This window comes from Triturus cristatus, chromosome 5_1, assembly GCF_964204655.1.
Source record: "Triturus cristatus chromosome 5_1, aTriCri1.1, whole genome shotgun sequence".
Classification (NCBI taxonomy): Eukaryota; Metazoa; Chordata; class Amphibia; order Caudata; family Salamandridae; genus Triturus; species Triturus cristatus.
In genome coordinates, this window is record NC_140587.1 from 303431212 (window position 1) to 303452536 (window position 21325).

The 21325-nt window shown below is 44.9% G+C and overlaps 1 protein-coding gene across 2 annotated transcripts in view; it reads right to left on the reverse strand.

Moving 5' to 3' along the window:
• The window catches only part of TBC1D31 (TBC1 domain family member 31), an 834080-nt gene that overhangs the window by 111937 nt on the left and 700818 nt on the right, over positions 1-21325 (reverse strand). For both annotated transcript variants that reach the window (XM_085605032.1, XM_085605033.1), the window contains one exon: positions 4089-4283. In XM_085605032.1, coding sequence (XP_085461158.1) covers positions 4089-4283 — 195 coding nt within the window. The remainder of the gene's footprint in view (positions 1-4088; positions 4284-21325) is intronic.

The following is a 21325-nucleotide window of genomic DNA, read 5'->3' on the forward strand; positions in this document are numbered from 1 at the left end:
GTTAACACCCTAATTTGCCCACCCAGGAGGACTGAAACTCCATCAGACTATAAGGGGGAAAAAGTGAGAAAAGGATTGAGGTGGGACATCTTGGCATTGTGTCCAGCCCCTGCACACCAGACAGTAGTTCTGTTTCCAGAGCGAGGCAAAATGGCGGGTTCAGCTCACCCTGCCAGCCTATATGTCAAAAGTACTTCCAAATAAAGCCCAATTTCCTCCCACTTGCCATGGTGAATGGCTGGAGTATTAAAGTTCTGAGTCAGCTGGCAACTAGGCAACCATAAGTATTTCTGAGTTCTAGAGATTCAGGAGAATCCAGATGGTGTGGCTTGCAAGGATCTGAGTAATTTTGTTTACCCAGAAGGTCCTGTGAACTTCAAAGCAGGGATCAAAAAATACTTTTTCCCATATTTATGTGACAGAAACTTGGGCACTTCTACTCAACTGGCAAACTCTTATTGGCCTGCGTCGCTATACTTCTATCGCTTGAAACGCTGCCTCTCATGTGTGGGAAGACCGAATACTCATCATAGGAATGGACCAAAACTGTAACCATGTGGAGACCTCACCATTCACACACCAGTAACTTCATATGGTCCAACTGTTGACTGATTGCTGTTTGTAATGGACCCACCCACAAAAGTGGGGTACAGTTTTTATCATGAGAAGTGAGGGAATGCTGAGTGGTAGGAATGTTACCGATACTTGCAGATGCCAGAACGTGGCATCACAGAAATGAGAGGAAAATAAATTATTTTTGCCAAAGTTTAACATTTGCAGAGCGTTCTTGGCAAGAAGTAGTAATGGGATCCATGCAAGTCACATCTCCTGAACTCCCTTGGATGTCTAGGTTTCAGAGATGTCTAAGTTTCCCTGAGTGTCAGCCAAGCCTGAGTCTAAATACTGCAGCTACCCACATCACCAGCATGAATGAACCTGAAAGGAGAAATCTTGCTGTTTCTTTTCTGTGTTTTGAAGAACACTGGGTGGTAGAAATTTTGTGAATTCCTTAAGATTTATGATCTTGTGAGTACATGATTTTAGCCAATGTGTTCGGGTATGCTGTGTTAGCGAATGTACTGAGATCTGTACAAATTACACCACACTGGACTCCCCTGCCGGTGTGTGTCTAGTTTTCAGTAATGTATGAGGTTAGTAAATTTCATGGATGCCGACCAAGACCAGGTCCAAATTTCGCTTCTGCCCACATTACCAGAATGACTGAATTCTTTTTTAGCTTCAAAAGGTGAGCCAGTGTGCAAGAAAGAAAATATTTAGCAAAATGCCCTTTGAATTACAATATTATGGGCAACCCCATATTCATAGTTGCATAAATGATAATTTTTCCTAAACTCATTATTTTAGACACATTTATGAAATTCATAGGATTCTTTCATACCCATTTTTTATGGATTACCTTACTGCAAGAATTACACAATGAAAAATCAGTATAAGCTGCAGCTCAGTTGAGGACTTCTAGTATTGTGAGTTTTTGGACAACCAACAGACGCTGTATATTCCTGAGATCAGAAGAATCTGACAGACATAACATTTCTGTTTAATCAGCCACCAAGGCAGAAAAATACAGATCAAAACATTGTCACTTATTTTTATTTTGTACTACTTAGGATCGCTTCTGTACTGTGGCCAACACGAAACCCAAGTTGTGAAGGGTCCAATAGCTCATAATCCTCAGAAAACGTAATCACTTGCCTATTAAGGTGCTTTTCCAAATTTTTAGTCGGTTTCAGAAGGAGGGATATAGGCCTATAGTTTTTCAGTTCCTTCAGATCTAAACTCGATTTCTTTAGGAGAGGTCTGACCGCTGCTTCTTTCCATAGTTTGTGGAAACACCTGGATACAATAGATTGATTAATAATGGATGTTAATGGCCCGGCATTGGTTTGAGCGGCCCTATGAAAAATGTTTGGTAGGCAGGGTTCAAACGGAGACCCTGATTTGGAATTCAGCAGAGTTTATTCTTCTGTTATGATTTGGAAACAGGAGAACGAAAGTTGATTTTACCTAGATTCTTCCTTAATGTTTTCTAGCATCTTGTGCCCTCTAGCTCTACTAGGATCGTCAGGCAGCTCTTGATCTTTATTTTCCAAAAAATCATTATACAAGGTGATTTGGAGTGTTAGAGGAAGAGAAAGTATTTTTGATTTTAAATATCTCTCTAGAGGCATTAGGAGCATCAACAATTTTCTCAGGACTTCTCTTCAAAAATAGCCTGTTTATACCCTCTAATAAGGGCTCTAGATTTACTTTTTTCCTGTTGGTCATAATCTCTGCGCCAGACACGTTCTGGTCTCCGAAAGGTTTGTCTCAATGATTTAAGTAGGTCAGAAATCAAGGCGCAGAAGATTCCCTCTGACATTAACTAGATTTAAGCTGGGAAACTTTGTCCAAGGCCATACTAAGCCATTTTGAAAATTCTTCGCCAGATAGATCAACATCTCCTTGGACAGAAAAAATATTTCTGTTTAGGACATTAGAGAACGCGATCTGTTGAAAACCCTTCCAGCCATGACAAACTTATTTCTTTTTCAAGTTTCTATAGACCTCTCGACAAGGAATAAAGGACAACGACAAACCAATCGCATGATGATCAGACCAGCTTAGCGCCGGGTGCTTGCTCAGTCTTCAACATTACATTGTTGGAGAAATTCCATCTAATGTGTTCCCTGCCCAATGCGCAAAGTTCTTGGTCCTGAACCTTAATATTACACTAAAGAAATGGTTTGACAGCAGAGGAAAAAGCTTGGTACGTTTCTATGCCTTCCATTACTTGGGCATCCCCTTTGACCATAAACTGACTTGGGCAAAGCTGCTGTAGAAGTAGGCCATATAGAAATGTGTCAGAACACTGGCGCCACCTTTTGCCGCAAGCACAAATTTGATGGAAAATCAATAAGTCTCCATTTCAAATCTACCACATAAAAGCGGCAGCCGCCACCCTATATGGAACTAAATAGTGGGCCTAGTACTAGATCTGCAAAAAACTGAATTTCTTTTCCTGTGATAGATGTTCCACATGGGTCTGGACACTCGGATGATAGCACTAAGATACGAGCTTGGCACAATCAGCTTCTAGGCCATAGTTCATCTTAAACCTGTTCTTTATTGGGCCAGAATATGGACTAACTCTGATGCCCAAACCTATATTAAACCTTTCGCAAACATTATGAACCATAAGAACTCAGTGAAAAGTGGTATGTTGGACCACGTTAAAAATGTTTTACAAAAGATAAGATTTACTGACTTATTTGTTTTATAATAACCCAGTGTTGATGTCTAAATTTAGCATTACTTTAATTTAAAACAGCCATAGAAAGGTTTCTCACCAGAACACACTTAACCCAGTCAGTAAATGAAAGATGATGTGGTCATCCTTGAAATTAAAATCCTCTAGCAACTCTGAATAATATTTAAACCATTTGACACCCAAACTGAAGTTACTTATTTATCTATTTGGCAGACAAAGTATTTAGAACAGAAATGCTCTACAAGAGAACAATGCCGTACACAGTAACTAAATCAAAGTCAAAGTATACAGCGCTGTTTTATCAGTAGAAACAGAAAAAAACAGACATACATATAAATAGAAGTCTGCGGCTGAGAATTTAGACATATAGGCATTGCTTGAGACCTACGTGTGTAGGATAAGAGACTAACAGGATGGCTTCTGTGAAGAGATTATTTACTAATGAAACTACCCCATTCCTCAAGAATGAGGCTGGCATCATAAGCCAATCCAAAAACTAACTATGCACTTCTCACTTCACGGCTCATTTTAGATATTAAATACCACAACATTCGATAAAAATAAATGCTGCCTTTTGGGCTTCAGGGCATTTATTAAAACCAAACTTGAAACAAGGGAAACATGTCTGTGATGTGGCTCCTTATGTACCACCTTAGTGGTAGCAATTCTTAGGGTGGAGATTGTGAAAGAAGTTAAAGGGACCAGTCTAAACCGACCTGCCCACTGAGTGTTTACCCAGAAGATGAACAGTGGTGGGTTTGGATTAAGTATATACAATAGTATGGATGATTCACATGATTCAACTGCGCATAGCACTCACTTTTTTTAGTTCCACTTCTTTCATTACATTCAGCAGCTCTTTCTCTTTGGCTCTGTTGGTATCAGTGAGGTTCATCAATTCTTCATAATGATCCCCACGGTCCAAGTCATCGCACTGTTGTTTGTGCAAAGCCTTGATTTTCCATTCAGCTTCAGCACGCATTTGATCAGCTTGCACTAAACTTTCCTCAAGCGCCTAGAACAGAAATACATTTTTTATTACCACACACCGCCAAGTGCAACATTTCAATCCTCCTAAGAGTACAAACTTATAGACCCATAGGGAGAGACTAAATACTATGCTTTACCTCATTAGAACAAGAATGGCCCAGTTCCTAGTGGTGCCCCTCATGTCAGAGTAAGTTCCAACAATCTTTTATCAGCTACCAGAGTTCCTCCACTTGAGTCACCCTGATCAGAATACATTGCAAGCATTTCCTAACCCAAAGAGTCCAAACCATTGCTTGAAGCTGTGAACATGTGCCAAACCCACAGTTAGCCGTTATATTTGGCCTGATCCTTTCCTCATGCACCTTGGCTTCTCATCACTCCCTCACCACCCTCAGGTCTACCCCAATCAACCCTCTTTATGCTCACCCATGCAAGTCTCCAGACTCGAGTTCCAACTTTCCATCTAGTCTCCATCAGTCTTCCTCAAACCTCTCATCCCTAGCCGCACTGGCTCACAGCAGCAGCTCTACTCCACTATCTGCCACCAATCTTCGTACAACCACTGGTCCCTCTCAGCTCTGCCTCTCCCTCCCTCCCGCCCCTTCCCAAACCCATCACTTGACCATCACATTTAGCCACCTCATCTCTATCCACCATTTACATACCCTAAGCTCTACCTCCTGGCCATAATCTGACTACGACTATTCACCTCCCTCCTCCTGGCGCTTTTCCCTCCATATCTCTCCTTCAAGTCTAATCCCCGTGAGTATGCCTTATGCCCACTAACCTGGGCTGAAGCATATATCAGTAACCCACTCTTGTTTGCCCATCATCTATCCTACCTCCCCAGGTCGTCTTCATCATTCTTGTTGTCTGGAGGCTTTTGCTTTATTCTGAGCTGTAGGTAGTCTTTTCTGGAACAACACCTATGACCAGCTACAGCGTGGCTTACTGGGTGAACTTGTCATACACAAGCATGGCACTATAGGACTTCACTGCGGCACAGAATAGATCTTCAATGCTCTGGTACATGAGTTTCACGAGAGTACCTAACTGGTGCAGTTACCCTGCAGTGTGAAAGAGGGCCAGGCACATAGAACCCCTCTTAACTGTACAGCAGAGGGATTCAGATAGTACTTAATAAAGTGCCTATTCACAAGTAGCAGCATAAGACCTAAGTGTCCACTATAATGCTGTCACTCAGCAGCATCAGAATTTGCCGCACCCTTCCAGTAGCTGTGTGCACTGGGCTAACCTGCTCGGCATGTCTATAGAAACTGCTGCAGACATGAGAATAATTTTTCAAACTTGAAAAAGCAAAGCGAAATCCTGACATTTTGAATCCCACTGTGGCCATGGCCATGACAAATATGTAAATTAAATCATTGTCACGGATTGTCACGCTGCCGCTTCTGAATTACTGCTGCACTTTTAAATATTGTCGGAGCACTTTGCTCCTTTTTAAAATTGGATTTGTTGTGTTGTTAATTTTTTCATAATTCGGAATTGGTGGTAACCTCATTTTTAATTTCATCCTCCTTACTCCCCCCATGTTCGCATTGCCTGCACATTAATAGAAATTAACACGACTCACCACTTGGGTGAAAGTTGCGCCGCCTCACTCCCGACCGCCATCTTGAGTGTGGGCTTAGAGACGCTCCCAAGACGCCTCTGGGGGTAGCGCTCTAGTCTTCCCGAGTGCTCTTTGCCATACACTATTTAAAGGACTAGAATGCAAGCGCGCAGCGCGCGCGCAGCGGCGCGCCGGAGGAGCGCCAGAGGAAAGCCCGTCTGCGCCCGTCCGCGCCAGGACGGGCCCAGGGGCCAGTACCCCTCGTCTGCCTCATATTTACTCTATGGATACCCTTCGGGCTCTAAGGACAGGTAATACGGGGCTAGACACTACAACACTAGCCAAGCTTCGAGAAGAAGCTTTGTTGCAGGGAGAAGGCGAACCTAGACGATCCAGGAGTTCGCCACACCCCCTTAGGTCCCGAGGGCTAAAAATTGCGATGCTGAACACGCGCTCTTTGCAAAAGCACCATTTGGAGGTTTTTTCACTCCTTGTTGATGGCGAGATTGCTATCCTTGCCCTTACGGAGACCTGGCTAGGTACTTCATCTACGCCGGACATTCTAGCGGCATTGCCTCCCGAATTTGATGCGCTATGGTACAATCGCCTCAATGACTGTAGAGGGGGGGGGGGTCGCCATTTTATTTAAAAAAAGTCTCAAGGTGACACAGGTCGTAGCTGAAAACTGTGACTGTGCGTAGCTCCTGGGGATAAAAATCTCACTTAAATCCTTCTGTATTATGTTGCTGGTAGTGTACCGCCCACCACAGAGCTCGCCAGATTTTAATGACGCCTTCCTGGAGCTCCTGACGGATTTGGGCTCCAGATATAAATCCCTTATGGTGTTAGGGGACTTCAACTACCACTGGGATAAGGTACCTAGAGACCTCACAGAGGTAGAGTTCGAAAATAATCTTTCCTCGCTTAACTTACAGCAACGAGTAGTGGGACCAACGCATGTGAAGGGCCATACACTAGACTTAATTTGGTCTTCCATATCCCAGACAGGAATAACTGAGGTCAGTCCCTGCATATGGTCAGACCATTTCCTGATCAAGTGCTGGGTTCCAGGAGACCCCTCACCTGCAGTGTCCAGTCAATTGTGGAGAAAGGTCCGGTCTTGGAAGAAGATAGAGGCAGACTCTCTACTTTCCACGCTGCTTTCCACTTCACTTCCTAAGATGAGGGATACGAACCTAGACTCCGATACTACAGCCCTTATGGCCTGGATCCGTGCTGCTTTGGACAAACTGGCCCCTGAGCGGCTGGAGAAGACCAGAGCAAAAGGAAAGGGAGCACCATGGTTTGATGCCTCACTCAGGGAAAAGAAACAAGCCCTCCGTAAGGTGGAAAGAAGGTGGAAACTCAGCTATAGCCCAGCGGAGTCAGAAACCTATAAAATGCTTCTCTCAAAATACAAGGCGGATATCCTGGTGAGGAAGTCAGCCTTCTATGAGAATAGAATTAGAGGGGCCACGAACAAACAAAGGGAGACCTTTGCGATCCTAAGGGAATTGACGCAGCTGGATGGGAAGATTCCTGCTAGTGACCAACCCGACTGTGACACCTTTCAGAGGTTCTTTCTTCAGAAAGTACAGGACATTATTAGGGACATCACGGAGATCCCAGCTGAACCTCTGCTGTCATCTTGCCCTGATAGTCAGGAGACGATAGGGACGTTGAATAGTTTCCCATGTATTGACGGGGAGAGCTTGGCTGAGCTAGTCGGCCAAGTCAAGTCAGGCTCCAGCACGGATCCATGCCCCCCGAGAATCTTTCAAATGGCCCTGCCTGGTATTCAAACTCAGCTGTTGAGCCTACTGAACGATTCATTAGAGGCGGGCTATCTCCCAGTCCAGCTGAAGGAAGCTAGGGTTTCTCCACTCTTAAAGAAAGCAGGAGCAGACACCAAGGCTTTAAAGAACTATAGGCCTATCTCGCAACTGCCATTCCTGGGCAAAATCCTGGAAAAACATGTTCTGAACACACTGGCTAGCTACCTGGAGGAACATGGTTTACTCCATGCCAGGCAGGCGGCTTTCGGCCCCAACACATCACAGAACTAGTAATGGCCACTGTCACTGATGAGCTGAGAATCAGGGCGGACAATAAACAGCCTTGTGCCCTGATTCTATTGGACTTGTCAGCGGCATTCAATACGGTCAGCCATACCATCTTGCTGGACCGTATCGCAAAGCTGGGAATAACAGGACAAGCGCTCAAGTGGCTTGAATCTTTTCTAATGGGTCGAACCCAGAGGGTGCAGCTGAGAGACCAGTTATGTGAGGCAAGTGATGTGACCTGGGGCGTACCCCAGGGGTCCGCACTTTCTCCCTTGCTCTTTAACATTTACCTACAACCCTTGGTGGAGGAGTTAATGCATAGGAATTGTCAAACTTTTAACTATGCTGACGATACCCAGCTATTGGTCCAGCTGGAAGATACAAGGGAAGCACAGGAATCGGTAAGGAATCTGCTCCGATTCACTGTAAATTGGATGACCAATAACCTTCTGAAAGTGAACGCTGAAAAAACAGAGGTGCTGGTCATCACAAACCGAGTCAATCCCTGGTGCGATCTGTTCTGGCCCCCAGAACTAGGTACAACACCTATTCCTGGTAGGGTGGTCAAAAGCCTGGGGCTAAAGGTTGATGTAGACCTTTCCATGGCCCCTCAAGTCTCGGCGGTGGTGGGGTCTTGCACGGGGGTGCTGAGGCAACTGCGAAAGTTAGCACCTATTCTATCAGCCCCCACTCTGCAGTCCATCGTGTCCGCCACAGTCATCTCGAGGCTGGATTATGGAAATGCTTTATATCCTGGCCTGCCGCAGAAGTTGTTGAGGAAACTGCAGGTGGTGCAGAACGATGCGGCCAGGCTGATCTATTCCCTACCTAGGAACTCGCATGCAACCCCACTTCTCCGGATGCTGCACTGGCTGCCTGTTAAGTTTAGAGTGCTGTTTAAGTGTCTTTGCATGGCTCACAAGGCAATTTTCGGCAAAGCCCCAGAATACATTAAACAGCGCCTGAGGAAGTACATTCCAGGCAGAACCTTGCGTTCGGGTAAGGCCTCCAATCTGATCCAACCCAGATTTAAGTTAAAATCTAAAGGGGGCAGGGCTCTTTCTGTACTTCTCCCGCAATTGTGGAATGAGCTACCGGCCAGCCTGAAGGAGGACTAGCAGCTACTGTCCTTCAGGAAGAACTTGAAGACTCATCTGTTTAAAAAGTCAACATCTTCGCCCTAACTGGGGCGGATGGCGGAGTGATCTAGGAGACAGCAGGTTATGTTCCTTTTCTGTGTGAGCGCTTAGAGACCGGCGGTGATAGGCGCTATACAAAAACACTATAACATAACATAACATCACTTATGCAGTATTTAACTAATGTATTTGAAGCCTTAATAAGCACTTTGCTCCAGTGAGAAGGTTAATATGGTGGGCTCATTGTTTTTCCATGAAGTGTTTGGAAAGATTAAAGCAGTTGATTTAGGGACACATTAAGTCAGGATCACTAAAGACGCTGCATACCAAAGAAGATAATCTTTATTCAACCCAAACACATTCTTCAACACCTAACAAGATTGTACAGCTCAATTCCTCCCATTGCTCAAGCAACTGAGACTACATATTTCCCTTCAAACATAACAAAATAAATACATTTATATTCCTGATGACAAATACTGCAAAACTCAACTCCCGATTAGCCCATAAAATAATCCTCAAATTTCTCATTCAGCATGACGTTCTCTTGTTGAGCACCTCACAGACCTCGAGATTACACACTGCACAGGCTACACTGATGCTGTCACTGCTACATTCTGACTCACCCCCATATCCAGGACTATATTGGTCTCTTCTTCTACCAATACTCTTTCTGCTGCCTTACTTCCAACTCCGTACTGACACTCTCTTTTTGCTTCAAATCTTCCCACCTCCGTTTTCATAGCAGATTTCAAAACTCTAATCACTTTCTGTGGATTCGACCAACATGTCAAACCCTTCCATACCAACCCAGGTATTTTAACCCTGACCATTTGACCTACTCAAATGTTTGGCCATTTATCAGATGCAACCCACAACTCATACAAATAATCATCGATTCTCTTCTGGTACTGCTTGACTTTTTCTCTAATTTCAACATCTTTCCCCAAATTCCACTCAACCTCCTGTCGTCGAATCAACTAGCAAGGTAGCAACTTAGTAGTAGGTTTAAGTTCTCCCAAAAATTCAAAGGGGTATTCCTTAGTAAATATGTTAGGCGTAATCTTATTTGACAAACTTGATTGCAAAGACTTCCTCCAGCACAACACCACATATAATGCAAACTGCATAAACTCCTTACCTACTGTACTGAATCGCTTGACAGCAAATTGTCGTCCGGTTTGTACAATACCACCCTAGAATGTTTGGCACTACTTTTCACTAAGCAATCCTGCATTTTACACTAAATAAATTGCACTCCATGATGTGAAATCTGATTTACGGAATACGATCGACTGAATAGATCTAGGAAATGTATCCCTATTTCAGGATTCACACTACCTAACCTTCCAACCTCTGGCCAGTTGGTATTATAATCCACAGGGGCAATAACAAAATATTCTCTCAGGAAGTAATGAAAATGGACTAATAATATCAATGACCAACTTCCTATATGGACCTGCAGGAACACTAGACGCATTCCAGGCTTATCACTTTTGTCCCAAACTTCACATTCTCTCATAAATCGACAGATGCGTCAATACAAGGCCACCAAAAGTATTCCTTAGTTTTTCTCTTTGTGCCAGATATGCCACAATTTCCATCATGACACATATTGATGATCTCAGAATGTAAACCGCTAGGCACAATCATTTCATTTTTTTTGTTGTAGTTTTATATAGCGCAAACTTGACCCTAAGCTATCGGGTATCAGAGTGCTTTACATGAACACTAGTTGCATTACACAAGGATACATTCATTTTTGTTAGGCACAGGGAGATTAAGTGATTTGCCCAGAATCACAGGATGTTGAGCGTCCCTCCCGAGACTCAAACACAGTTCCCCAAATTGTAGCAACATCCTGTGATTCTGGGCAAATCACTTAATCTCCTTGTGCATAACAAAAATGAATGTATCCAGGTAAGCGTGGTAGGGCGGGCGGGGGTGGGGGGGGGTTGACAGACGAAGGAATAGGTATAATTAAATAAACAATACCTATTGCATCGTCTGTCTGCTTCCCCCCACCACCCACACTACTTACCTGTGCCAGCCACGCCTGGTAATACCCTCCAAATAAATGGCATCAATGTCCAAACTAAAGCAAATAGCCATATACGCCCCAACAGGTTTCTTGACATTCTAGCTTTTCAAGAGATCAAATCTCCTTATAAAGAGAAACATCTGATTGAAAGCAGTAGCGTAGACCCATTTTTCATAGTTGTATTTTTAGGTCTCGGCTATCAGACAGCTTTCAGTTGTTTTTATACAAAAGCCTCTTGCTGATCATACCAAAAATGTACCATGGGAAGAGAGCTCGCCCACTGCTTATAAAAAATAAGTTACTTACCTGTACACTGTGATTCTTCAGTATTGATATCTTTTATAGATTCACATGCTTGTATCTTCCCAGTCGTCATGGTGGGAGTCTCGAGATAGTTAGAAAAGAAGTACATAGAAACCACCAAAAGGAAAGGAAAACTTTGACATTCGTCAGCATCTTTATGTAGGTCCAAACTTTGACCAATCAGAGACCAGCCCTAGACCTCAACTCCCCAGCAGAGCCACCAGACCTCAGATTTCGCGCAAAAGTGTACTAAGGTTAAGAAGTAACATGAGATCAGAAGTGGCAAGCCTAGACTTGGAGGAGGGAGGGCCGCATGTGAATCTATGAAATATATCAGTACTCGAGAACCACAGTGTACAGGTAAGCAACTTATTTTTTTTCCAGCATTTAATCTTTCATAGATTCACATGCTTGTATCAGAGTAGTTAGCAGTGTCATTCCTTAAATTTGAGACTAGGCGAAGACGTTCATATGCAATAAAAGTGAACATATTTAAACATACCAATACATATGAATCATGAAATCCAAGTAAATTGTTAAATAGCAAATACATCTGTGAAAACCACATACACTAGACAAATAGAAGTGATAGATATGAAAGACTGTACCTTAAGCAAACAGATGTCTCAGGACAGCTTGACCCACTGCAGTATCTGCTTTCCATGCCGAGTCTAGGCAGTAGTGCTAAGTGAATGTATGCACGTTAGACCATGTTGCCGCTCTACAAATGTCTGGAAGCGATACCCTGGCAAATAGGGCTGTGGAAGCTGCCATCTTCCTTGTGGAGTGCGCAGACACTTGCAGATAGAGGTTTTCCAGCTTTGTTATGGCAGAAAACAATTGCAGAGGACCTGGGACATGGGTGAAAGTATGGGGCCCCTGGAACGCTTACCGTGGGGGAATCTGTACCCCGCCGCTACTGCCTGATCCGTCACCGGCCCCGTCTCCTTAGCCTGTTTGTCTTCCCGGTTCTGGGCAATGAGTTTACTTAGTCCCCGTCCTGACCTATTCCCCCCCTCGATATTCCTATGAACCAGTGGGGTCCCCCCCCTAGGGGAGCACATGCGGTTGTTTCCGACTGTGGGTTGCCTTGTGGACTTGCTTTTTTGTTGTTATTTATATAAAAATGAAGCCGTCGTGTGGGGTCCGGATGGTGTGGCTGCCAACGCCTCTTTCAACTCCTGTGAAGTCCCTTTTGCCGCAGCGTGCGTTCTATTGTCTGTATTACATGCTCCTTCTGTTTGCTAGCGGCCGGCCTGAAGGTTGTAGGCCCATCTTTGTATATTTTTTGGATTCTGTAATAAACGGTTTAAAAAAAAAAAAAAAAAAAAAAAAACAATTGCAGAGGAGATCCAAAGAGCAATACTGAGCTTGGCCCTTCCTTGGCGAAGTAAAGGAAACAAATAGCTGATCTGTTTTTCTGAAAGTCTTCGTTCTATGAATGTAGAACTTGATGCATCGCTTTACATCCAAAGAGTGCAATGCTCTTTCAGCGGCAGTTGAAGGATTCCCAAAGTACGTGGTGAGCACAACTGGTTCATTCAATTGAAAAGAAGTTGGAACTTTAGGAATGAGTTGAGAATTTGTTCTCAATAAAAGCTTGTCTTGTCTGAATTGAAGGAAAGGAGCAGCTACTGTGAAAGCCTGAATTTCACTGATTCTTCAAGCCGATGTGAGGGCTAAAAGGAGAGCCATTTCCATGAAACATATTTTAAATCAGCCTTGTGTATGGGCTCGGAAGGCGATTTCATCAATTGTGCCAGCACTGTGTTTAATTCCCATGGTACTGCAGGGTGCTTTGAGGGTGGGGAAAATCCTGAAGAGGCCTTTCATAAATTCTTTAACAATTCTTGTTGACCACAAAGAGAGTTCCCCTGGTTTTCTGCGAAACCTGGAAATTGCCGCCAAGTGTACTTTGATTGATGGGTGAGCCAATTTTGATTTAGCTAAGTGAAGTAGGTAAGACAAAACCTGTTCTGGGGTTGAGAGCAAAGGATGTAAGTCTTTTTCCTCGCACCAATGGCAGAATCTCTTCCATTTTGCAGCATATGACCTATTAGTGGAAGCAGCTCTGGCCTGTTGGAGGATGGACCTGCAATACGAAGTGATGTTTAAATCTGTGAATTCATAGTCTTGAGGTTCCAAGCTGACAAACTTAAAGATTTTATTTGAGGATGAACTATTTGACTATTGTTCATTGAGAGTAGGTTTGGTAGTGGAGGAAAAAGAATGTGCGGAGATATCGAGCACAGGAGAAGACTGTGTACCAAAACTGCCTTGGCCATGCCGGAGCTATGAGAATGAGATGACATGATTCTTTATTCATCTTGCTCAATACTCTTGGGATGAGGAGAAACGGCGGGAATGCAAAGCCAAACGTCCCAGTCCACTGCATCTGCAGGGCGTTCCCCCAAGAGTTTTTCTGAGGGAACCTGCTGGTGAACATTTCGCACTTCCTGTTGCTTTCTGTCGTAAAAAGATCCAGTTTAGAAGTGCCCCACAGTTTGAAGACTCGTCTCAGCTGGTTCACGTCCAACTCCCATTTGTGACATTGGGAATTGGTTCAGCTTAGAAAATCCACCCAATCGTTGTCCACGCCCGGAACACGCTCTATTTTTAATGGTATGTTGTGCTGAATTAGCCACATCCAAATCTCCTGGGCCTGGTCTGATAATGCGACATGGTGCCCCTTTGTTTGGCAAGATAGAACATTGTTGTGGTATTGTCTGTTCTTACCAGAACAGAGGATCCCTGGATTCTTGGAAGAAAAGTTTGCAGTCCCAGAAAAATTGCCCTCAGCTCCAAAAGATTGAAAACATTTCTTGAACGGACCATTTTCCGTGGATTTGCAATTCCTGGTGAAGCGCCCCCCAACCATCCATTGAAGCGTCCGTTGTCATAATATACCGAGGCTGTGCTGGTTGAAACGAGAGGCCTGGAGAGATATTGCTTTCTTTTTCCCAACAGAGCCTGTTTTATTGTCTGAGAAAGAGATGATGTTCTCGAATGAGCCGTGCGCCTGCACCCACTGAATGTATAACTGTTCCTGGAGAGGCCTCATGTGCAGCTGACAATTCGGAATCAACGGGATGCATGATGGCAGCATCCCCAGTAAGGATTTGAATACTCTCACAGAAGTGGACTCTCTTGCGGGTAGAAGAGTTGCTAAGCGCCTTATCTTGAGCTTCCGTTCTGAAGTGGGATACGCCTTCATCAACTTGGTGTTCAGTAACGAACCTAGAAAAATACTCTTCTGGCTTGGAATCAATTGTGACTTCTCTACGATGAGTTGTAACCCCAGAAACTTGAAGAGCCGCTGACAAGCTTGCGTAGATTTTATGCTAAGGTGAAATTAGCTCCTTTCACTAGCCAGTCGTCCAGGTAGGGGTAAACCTGGTTCCCTGCCTTCTCAGAAAAGCCGCTACTGGAAGCATAGATTTTGTGAAAACTCTGGGAGCTGAGCGAAGGCCGAATGGCAAAACCTTGAACTGGACGTGATCCACAGCCACCTCGAACCTTAGGAATTGACGATGCTTTGCATGAGTGGGGATGTGAAAATATGCATCCAAGAGATTGATGGACGCTAGAAAATCTCCCTTGTTTATTAGTAAGTAAGTAAGTAAGTAAAGTGAATTTATAACAGCGCGATTGCTGCCCTGAGGCGTCCAACCGCTAAAAAGGAACCAGTGAAGGATAGAAAGGTTGAGAGCCAAAAGAAAAGCAAACTGAGTTAAATTAAACAGAATTGAATAGGTGTGTTTTTAATTGTTTACGGAAGGAAGCGAGATCAGGATTGGATCTCAAGTGAAACGGGAGGGAGTTCCAGATCTTGGCGGCGTTGAAGGCATACGTCCTTCCGCCAGATCTGGACCTTGTGACTCTGGGGACTGCTGCCATGAAGGCTTGACTAGAACGCAGATTTCTACCCGGGTGATACTGGTTTACTAGATCACGGGTGATTAAAGGACCCGAATCCCAGAAAGCCTGGTGGGCAATACACATTGCTTTAAAAGAGACTCTCTTACGCAATGGGAGCCAGTGAAGATTGATCAGAGCCGCCTTTACTGACAATCTACGAGGAATCTGCAGCAGAGTACGCGCGGCACAGTTTTGTACCAGCTGTAGTCTCTTTAAGGTGTACTCTGGTGCGCCCAAATATAGGACGTTGTTGGAGTCCAGCCGTGATTGTATCAGGCCCTGTATGGCTATCTGCTTAGCCTCCATTGGGAGCAAAGGAAGAACTTTCTTCAGCGTCCTGAGTATTCCAAAACAGGTGGCTGAAAGCTTAGTGGCCTGGGTGTTGAGTGAGAGATTCCTGTCCAGCCATACTCCTAGGCTTTTGATGTTATCCTTCGGGGGCGGGGGGGACCTAGACAAGGGGGCCACAGTGAGTTGAAAAACGTAGGGTCGGCAGGGCCCAGGAGCATAAGCTCCGTTTTGTCACCATTAAGTTTTAATGATGACTGAGTCATCCAGGTCTTCACCTCCTCCAGACATTCGGTAAGAGAATCTCATGAAGGGATCAATTTTCTGAACGGCCGATTCTTGATGTATTTGTTTAGCTGTCTGAGGTCCATGACCTGTCTCCATTTCCCACATTTTTTACTTTATTAGAAAGAAATTGGAATAAAAGCCCTTCCCTCGTTGTCCGAAAGGCACCTTCTCTATCACCCCTTTTTTCAGTCGAGTCGAAATTTCTTGCCTTACGAGGACAGATGATGATGATGCATTTTTCTTGGAGGTGGAGTTCGAGGAGGCTTGTGGACAAATTCTAGGGTGTGGCAGTGTTGGATGATGTCTAGCACCCATTTGTCCTTCGGGATGGCTTGCCATTGATTTAGAAATGGAGAGAGCTGATGGGACCGTAGAGGTTAAAAACGAGATGAGGTGGCTGGCGGAAGACGAACGTCACTGACGTCTTGAGGAATCCTGCGATTTTCCTCGTCCTGCAGACTTGCGTCTAGCTGATTGTTGATTGTATGACAGATTGGAGGCACAAAATTGCTTCTGTTGCTGTCCTCCATATTGTGGTTTGTGGTCTGTAACTCTGCTGACCATATGGTTGATATCTATGTGAGTGGTATGATGGTCTTTGCTGGAACGGACCTCTACCTTTACCTCCACGAAAGGACTGAAAACGTCTTTGTTGCAACGTGCCTAGGGAACGTGCAGTCTCAGTATCCTTTTTGATGCCCTGTAGCTCTTCGTCTACATGCTTTCCAAACAGATTTTCCCCATCGAAGGGCATATCCAGAACTTTCAATTGAACTTCGGGGCGGAAGGACGCCGCACTAAGCCAGCCTTGTCTATGAAGAACTGCGGCACCTGCCATTTGCCTGAAAGCAATTGAAGACAAATCCATTGCAGAATCAATCACCTCTGAAGACGCTCTAGCACCCTCCTGCAGGAGGTCCTGCGCTTCTTTCTTTTTATCCTCAGGAAGGTGTTCAAGAAGAGGAGCCAAATCTGACCATAGCTGATGGTCGTACCTCCCCAAAATTGCTAAGGATTTAGAGGCCTTGATAGCAGTAGCGGCCATAGTAGCAAAGCGTTTGCCGATGCTGTCAAGGCGTTTGCTTTCTCTTTCTGGAGGCACCGAACAAGGAGATTGCGGATTCCTAGAACGCCTCTGGGCAGCTTGTATTATTACTGAATCCGGATGAGGATGGCCAATTAAACATGCTGGAGCAGAATCAGGTGCCTTGTATTTCTTTTCCATCCTCAGTAACACAGCAGGAACGAAGGATGGGTTCTTCATCATTTTCAGACCTTCACTCCAAATGTAATCCACAATCAAATGGGATCAAACCGATTTCTTTGTTGCATCCTTAAAATCGTAAAGAAAACATTCGGTTTGTACCACAGGTAAAGGCAAATTTAATCTTCTAGAGGCTCTCTCAAGTACTTCATGGAAGCCCCCAATATCTCACGGGGGATAAGCCGGTGGAGGAGGGGAAGGCAACGGCGAAGATGGAGCCACATAATCATCCCATTCTTGACCAAGTAGGTCCGGATCCTGAGTGAGCTCACCCTCCTCGAGTTGATAGTCTGCCTCACTCTCGATGTAACCATCTTGGATTGTAATACATCGAGGAGCCTGTCTCTCAACCAGCGCAACATGCGGCGGAGTAACTACTGGTGGAGGCGGAGCAACTTGAATATTCGGACCGCCAGGCATCAATGGAACCGGAGCGTGAGAGTCCGGAAATCTTTTAAAATAGTCATTCAACATATGCCTACGGTCTGTTACCAGGGAGACTAGCACCAGAATGGAATCTCTACGAACCTCCTGACGCTCTTCATAAGCCTCATAAGGATAGTGCTCTTGGAAAGAGTCGTAACGTTGGGCCTGAGAGCTACCCGAGAATTAATAATCACCTGCCATATATTCTGAAGTGTCCTGTCCTTGCGCTTCCTCCTCCTCATCAATGTCCTGGGATTTAACCCTGAGCTGTGAGGGGCTGTAAGCGGGGCCAAAAAGACTTTCAGCCCTCGATTACTCTGTATCGAGAAGGTGAGAGAGAAGTAACGGTGAAATCTTGGTAAAAGGTGACAAGATTTTGGAACCAAATGGAGACCTTTAGTGTCCTGTTTTTGATCCGTCGACGACGGTAGGCGCCTGATCGTGATCGTCGTCTATACTGGCCGAGAGGGTGATTTAAACACTGTCGTCGACGGATGCTTCGTCGGCGGGGCCGTCGATGCCCTGGTCGACGGAATTCCTGTCGACAAAGTTGTAGACGCAGTGGTCCACACAGTGTTAGTCGTCGTCACCGAAGACTTTGACGAGGAAATCGTCGTCACCGTGTTCGTTGATGATGCAGTCACCACGGCTGTCGACGATGTAGTCGTCGCCATAGAAGTCGGGGATTTAGTGGAAGTCCTCGACGACGGGTCTGCCAACGGTGCTTTTTTCGGCGACGAAGCCTGTTTGAGAAGTGTGACAGGCAGAGAAGCAGTAGAGTATTTCTTCAGACCGGATTCCTTAGGCTTAAGGGCTGTTTTATTGGCAGTGGCGAATTTCTCTGCCTTTAACTTCTCTGACTCAGCCTTTAATGAGGTAGAACCCTCATTGTTATGCTTCCTCTCAGCTGAGGATGGCCCAGGGCTCCCTTCAACATCGGATCCACAGTCGGACTTTGATTTCTTCTTCTGGAGGCACAACAATAATCTGGCCTCTTTATCCTTTAGAGTTTTTGCATACATACAGCCAAGGAATGTAAATACTGTAGAACCTTTTCAGTTCTACAGTATTTACATTCCTTGGCTGTATGTTTACAGTAAAGGCAATAAAGGCAGTCCTTGTGTGGATCTTCAGAAAAAAGCCTTGCCTTCCCACAGGTTCTACAGGGCCTGAAAAGCCTCCTCTTAGAACCCTCAGACATCTTTGAAGTAAAGAAGGTAGAAATACAATACCTTGAGGTGAATTCTAGCAGGGTCAAAAGTTCACTCACTGAAACTGAGCAGAGCTCAGGGAGACTCCCTTACACACGATGTGTGGTTAGAAATCTGAGGTCTGGTGGCTCTGCTGGGGAGTTCAGGTCTAGGGCTGGTCTCTGATTGGTCAAAGTTTGGACCTACATAAAGATGCTGACGAATGTCAAAGTTTTCCTGTCCTTTTGGTGGTTTCTATGTACTTCTATGGTACTTACTTTCTAACTACCACAAGACTCCCACCATGACAACGGGGAAGATACATGCATGTGAATCTATGAAAGATTCAATGCTGGAGAACTGGTTGGCGTTAATGTCACTCTCACGTGCTTCCTTTTAAGTTAACGGCTTGCCATAGTCTTCTTGTGTTTGTCCCTCCGTTCGAGCACAGCCTCTTTACAATTCTTCTGAATTGGTTAATCACCATGCCCACGGTTTCATCCTCCTTGGCTTATTTTTATATGGTTTTAGAAATTATTCTCCACCAAGCCCTTGCCTTCATTAAAAAAATACATATTAATTGGAGAGCATCATGAGCAGCTACCATTTGCTGCCGGACTACTTAGCGCTTAAAAAGGTAAAACTTATATTTTTTTAATTTAATACGCCAAGTGGCGTCCATTATCTGGGATGGATAAAAAAAAAAAAGGCACCCACGCCAATCAACGGTAGCGCATGCGTGAGCATGTCATATGCATGCCTAATGAATAATGCTGCGCCAGCAGCATCATGAAACACTCCCGATGTGCATCTCACGTCAGAATGCATTTTTTTTTCCTTTTCCTTTCTTTTTTCCTAGATTGCTGCAGGTGACATGTATGCCCCAGACCCAAGGAGCACTGTCATAATTACTGTGCTCTGATGACTACCACAGATTTGTAATTTAGATTTGGTTTTCATGGCACAGTAAACCTTGTGTGTGTGTGTGGTTTTTAGGTCTCGCTTAGGCAGCGCTTGCGCTGTCTCGTTGAGACATGCAGTATATACTATAGCAGGTGAAGCTTCGCTTAAGCTCCGCCCACTCTCCGCCCATCTATTGGATTGGCTTACATCCTAAATGCTGCATTCTGATTGGGTTTCAGCTTGTTAGTCCCTCCTCCTGACGGCCATCTTGTCATTTGTATCCTTCCCCGGCTATTGGCCCCTTTACTCCAACACTATTTTCTGCCCTGTGTTCCTCCCCAGCCCCCTCCTGCAGTTCTGACTTTTCGCATCCCCCTCACCCCCTCCCACTCCCGTTCATGCCTTCTTAAAAGCTGCACTCACATTTGTACTGCAATACGTCTCGCGTAAATGCGAGTTGCATTGCATTGCAAATGCTTGTTTTAAAGTAGTGCGCATTGTGCGCGAAGACCGGAAGTCAGGTGTCTCGCGCCTCAGTGTGGACGGTGCTCCTGTGCACCAAGGAGAGCCCCGCACATTGGCCCTGTTCTCCTGTCCCTATTGCGCCTGCTGCCCTAGAGCGTTAAATGTCATGCACTCGTAGTGCGCTAGCATCATGAACTGAATGCTGCCACTCTTCCGAAGGTGAAGCTCATGCGCTTCACGCTTACTTCCGGGTAGGGCAGGTTCAGGGAAGGCAGGTTGGCTGCAGTGCGCGTGCGCATAGCTTTGATTTCGGCTCAGAGAACAACAGAATGGCGGCGCCCGTGTCATGTAGCCTGCCATTAAAGGTGCTGGTGAGGAAGAGCGCATGGACTCTTCTGCGGACGCCCGTCACTAAGGTAAGCTTTAATTGCACATGAACTGCACCACAGAAGCAAGGACGAGGATGGAAGAAGCTAATTGTAAATCTCCTTCACAGTCAGTTCTCTGCCATTTGATCTCTGAGCCACTGGAAAGGTCTCCGAACTCAACGCTGTACTAGTTACTCACGTAATGTATAACCTCTACAAATGGGCCGATGTTTTCTTTTAAACTATTAACGTGTTTGGTGCAGTTCTAATGGCAGAGAAATGACTGCATAGTAAGAGCGCGAGAACTTCTGATTAGGTAACATGTAGGGACTTTCTTTTGATTCACAAAGCAACAGATTGATTACGAAGCCCTGCGACGAATCAAAAGAAAGTCACTACCTGGAAGTAAGTGTGAAGCGCATGATCACCTTCGAAGCGTGGCAGCATTCTGCCTTGTTTACTACTGCTATGCTTGAGCTTGGCAGCTGCTGAAGTTTAGATTTCTTTGCATTTTTAGCTCATTAGATGGTGGCTACCTTGTTCATTGACACATCACATTTTTGGGCCAATATCCTGAAGACCACTTTTAACTAAATATGACCATTCGCCAAGCGATAGTAATATGTAGTGTATAGCAAATTAATTCTTAACCGTTGCCTTGTCTGAAGTCTGCTAAGCGTAGGTTATGCGAGATAGAGATGCACTCTGATTGTGTTGGGTTTCGTCTTATGTTTGTTTTTTAGTTGCATATTTATATAGCGCGAACTCAACCCGTAGGTATTGGAGCACTTTACATGAGCACCGTATTTACATTACACATTCAGGCACGGGGAGATTA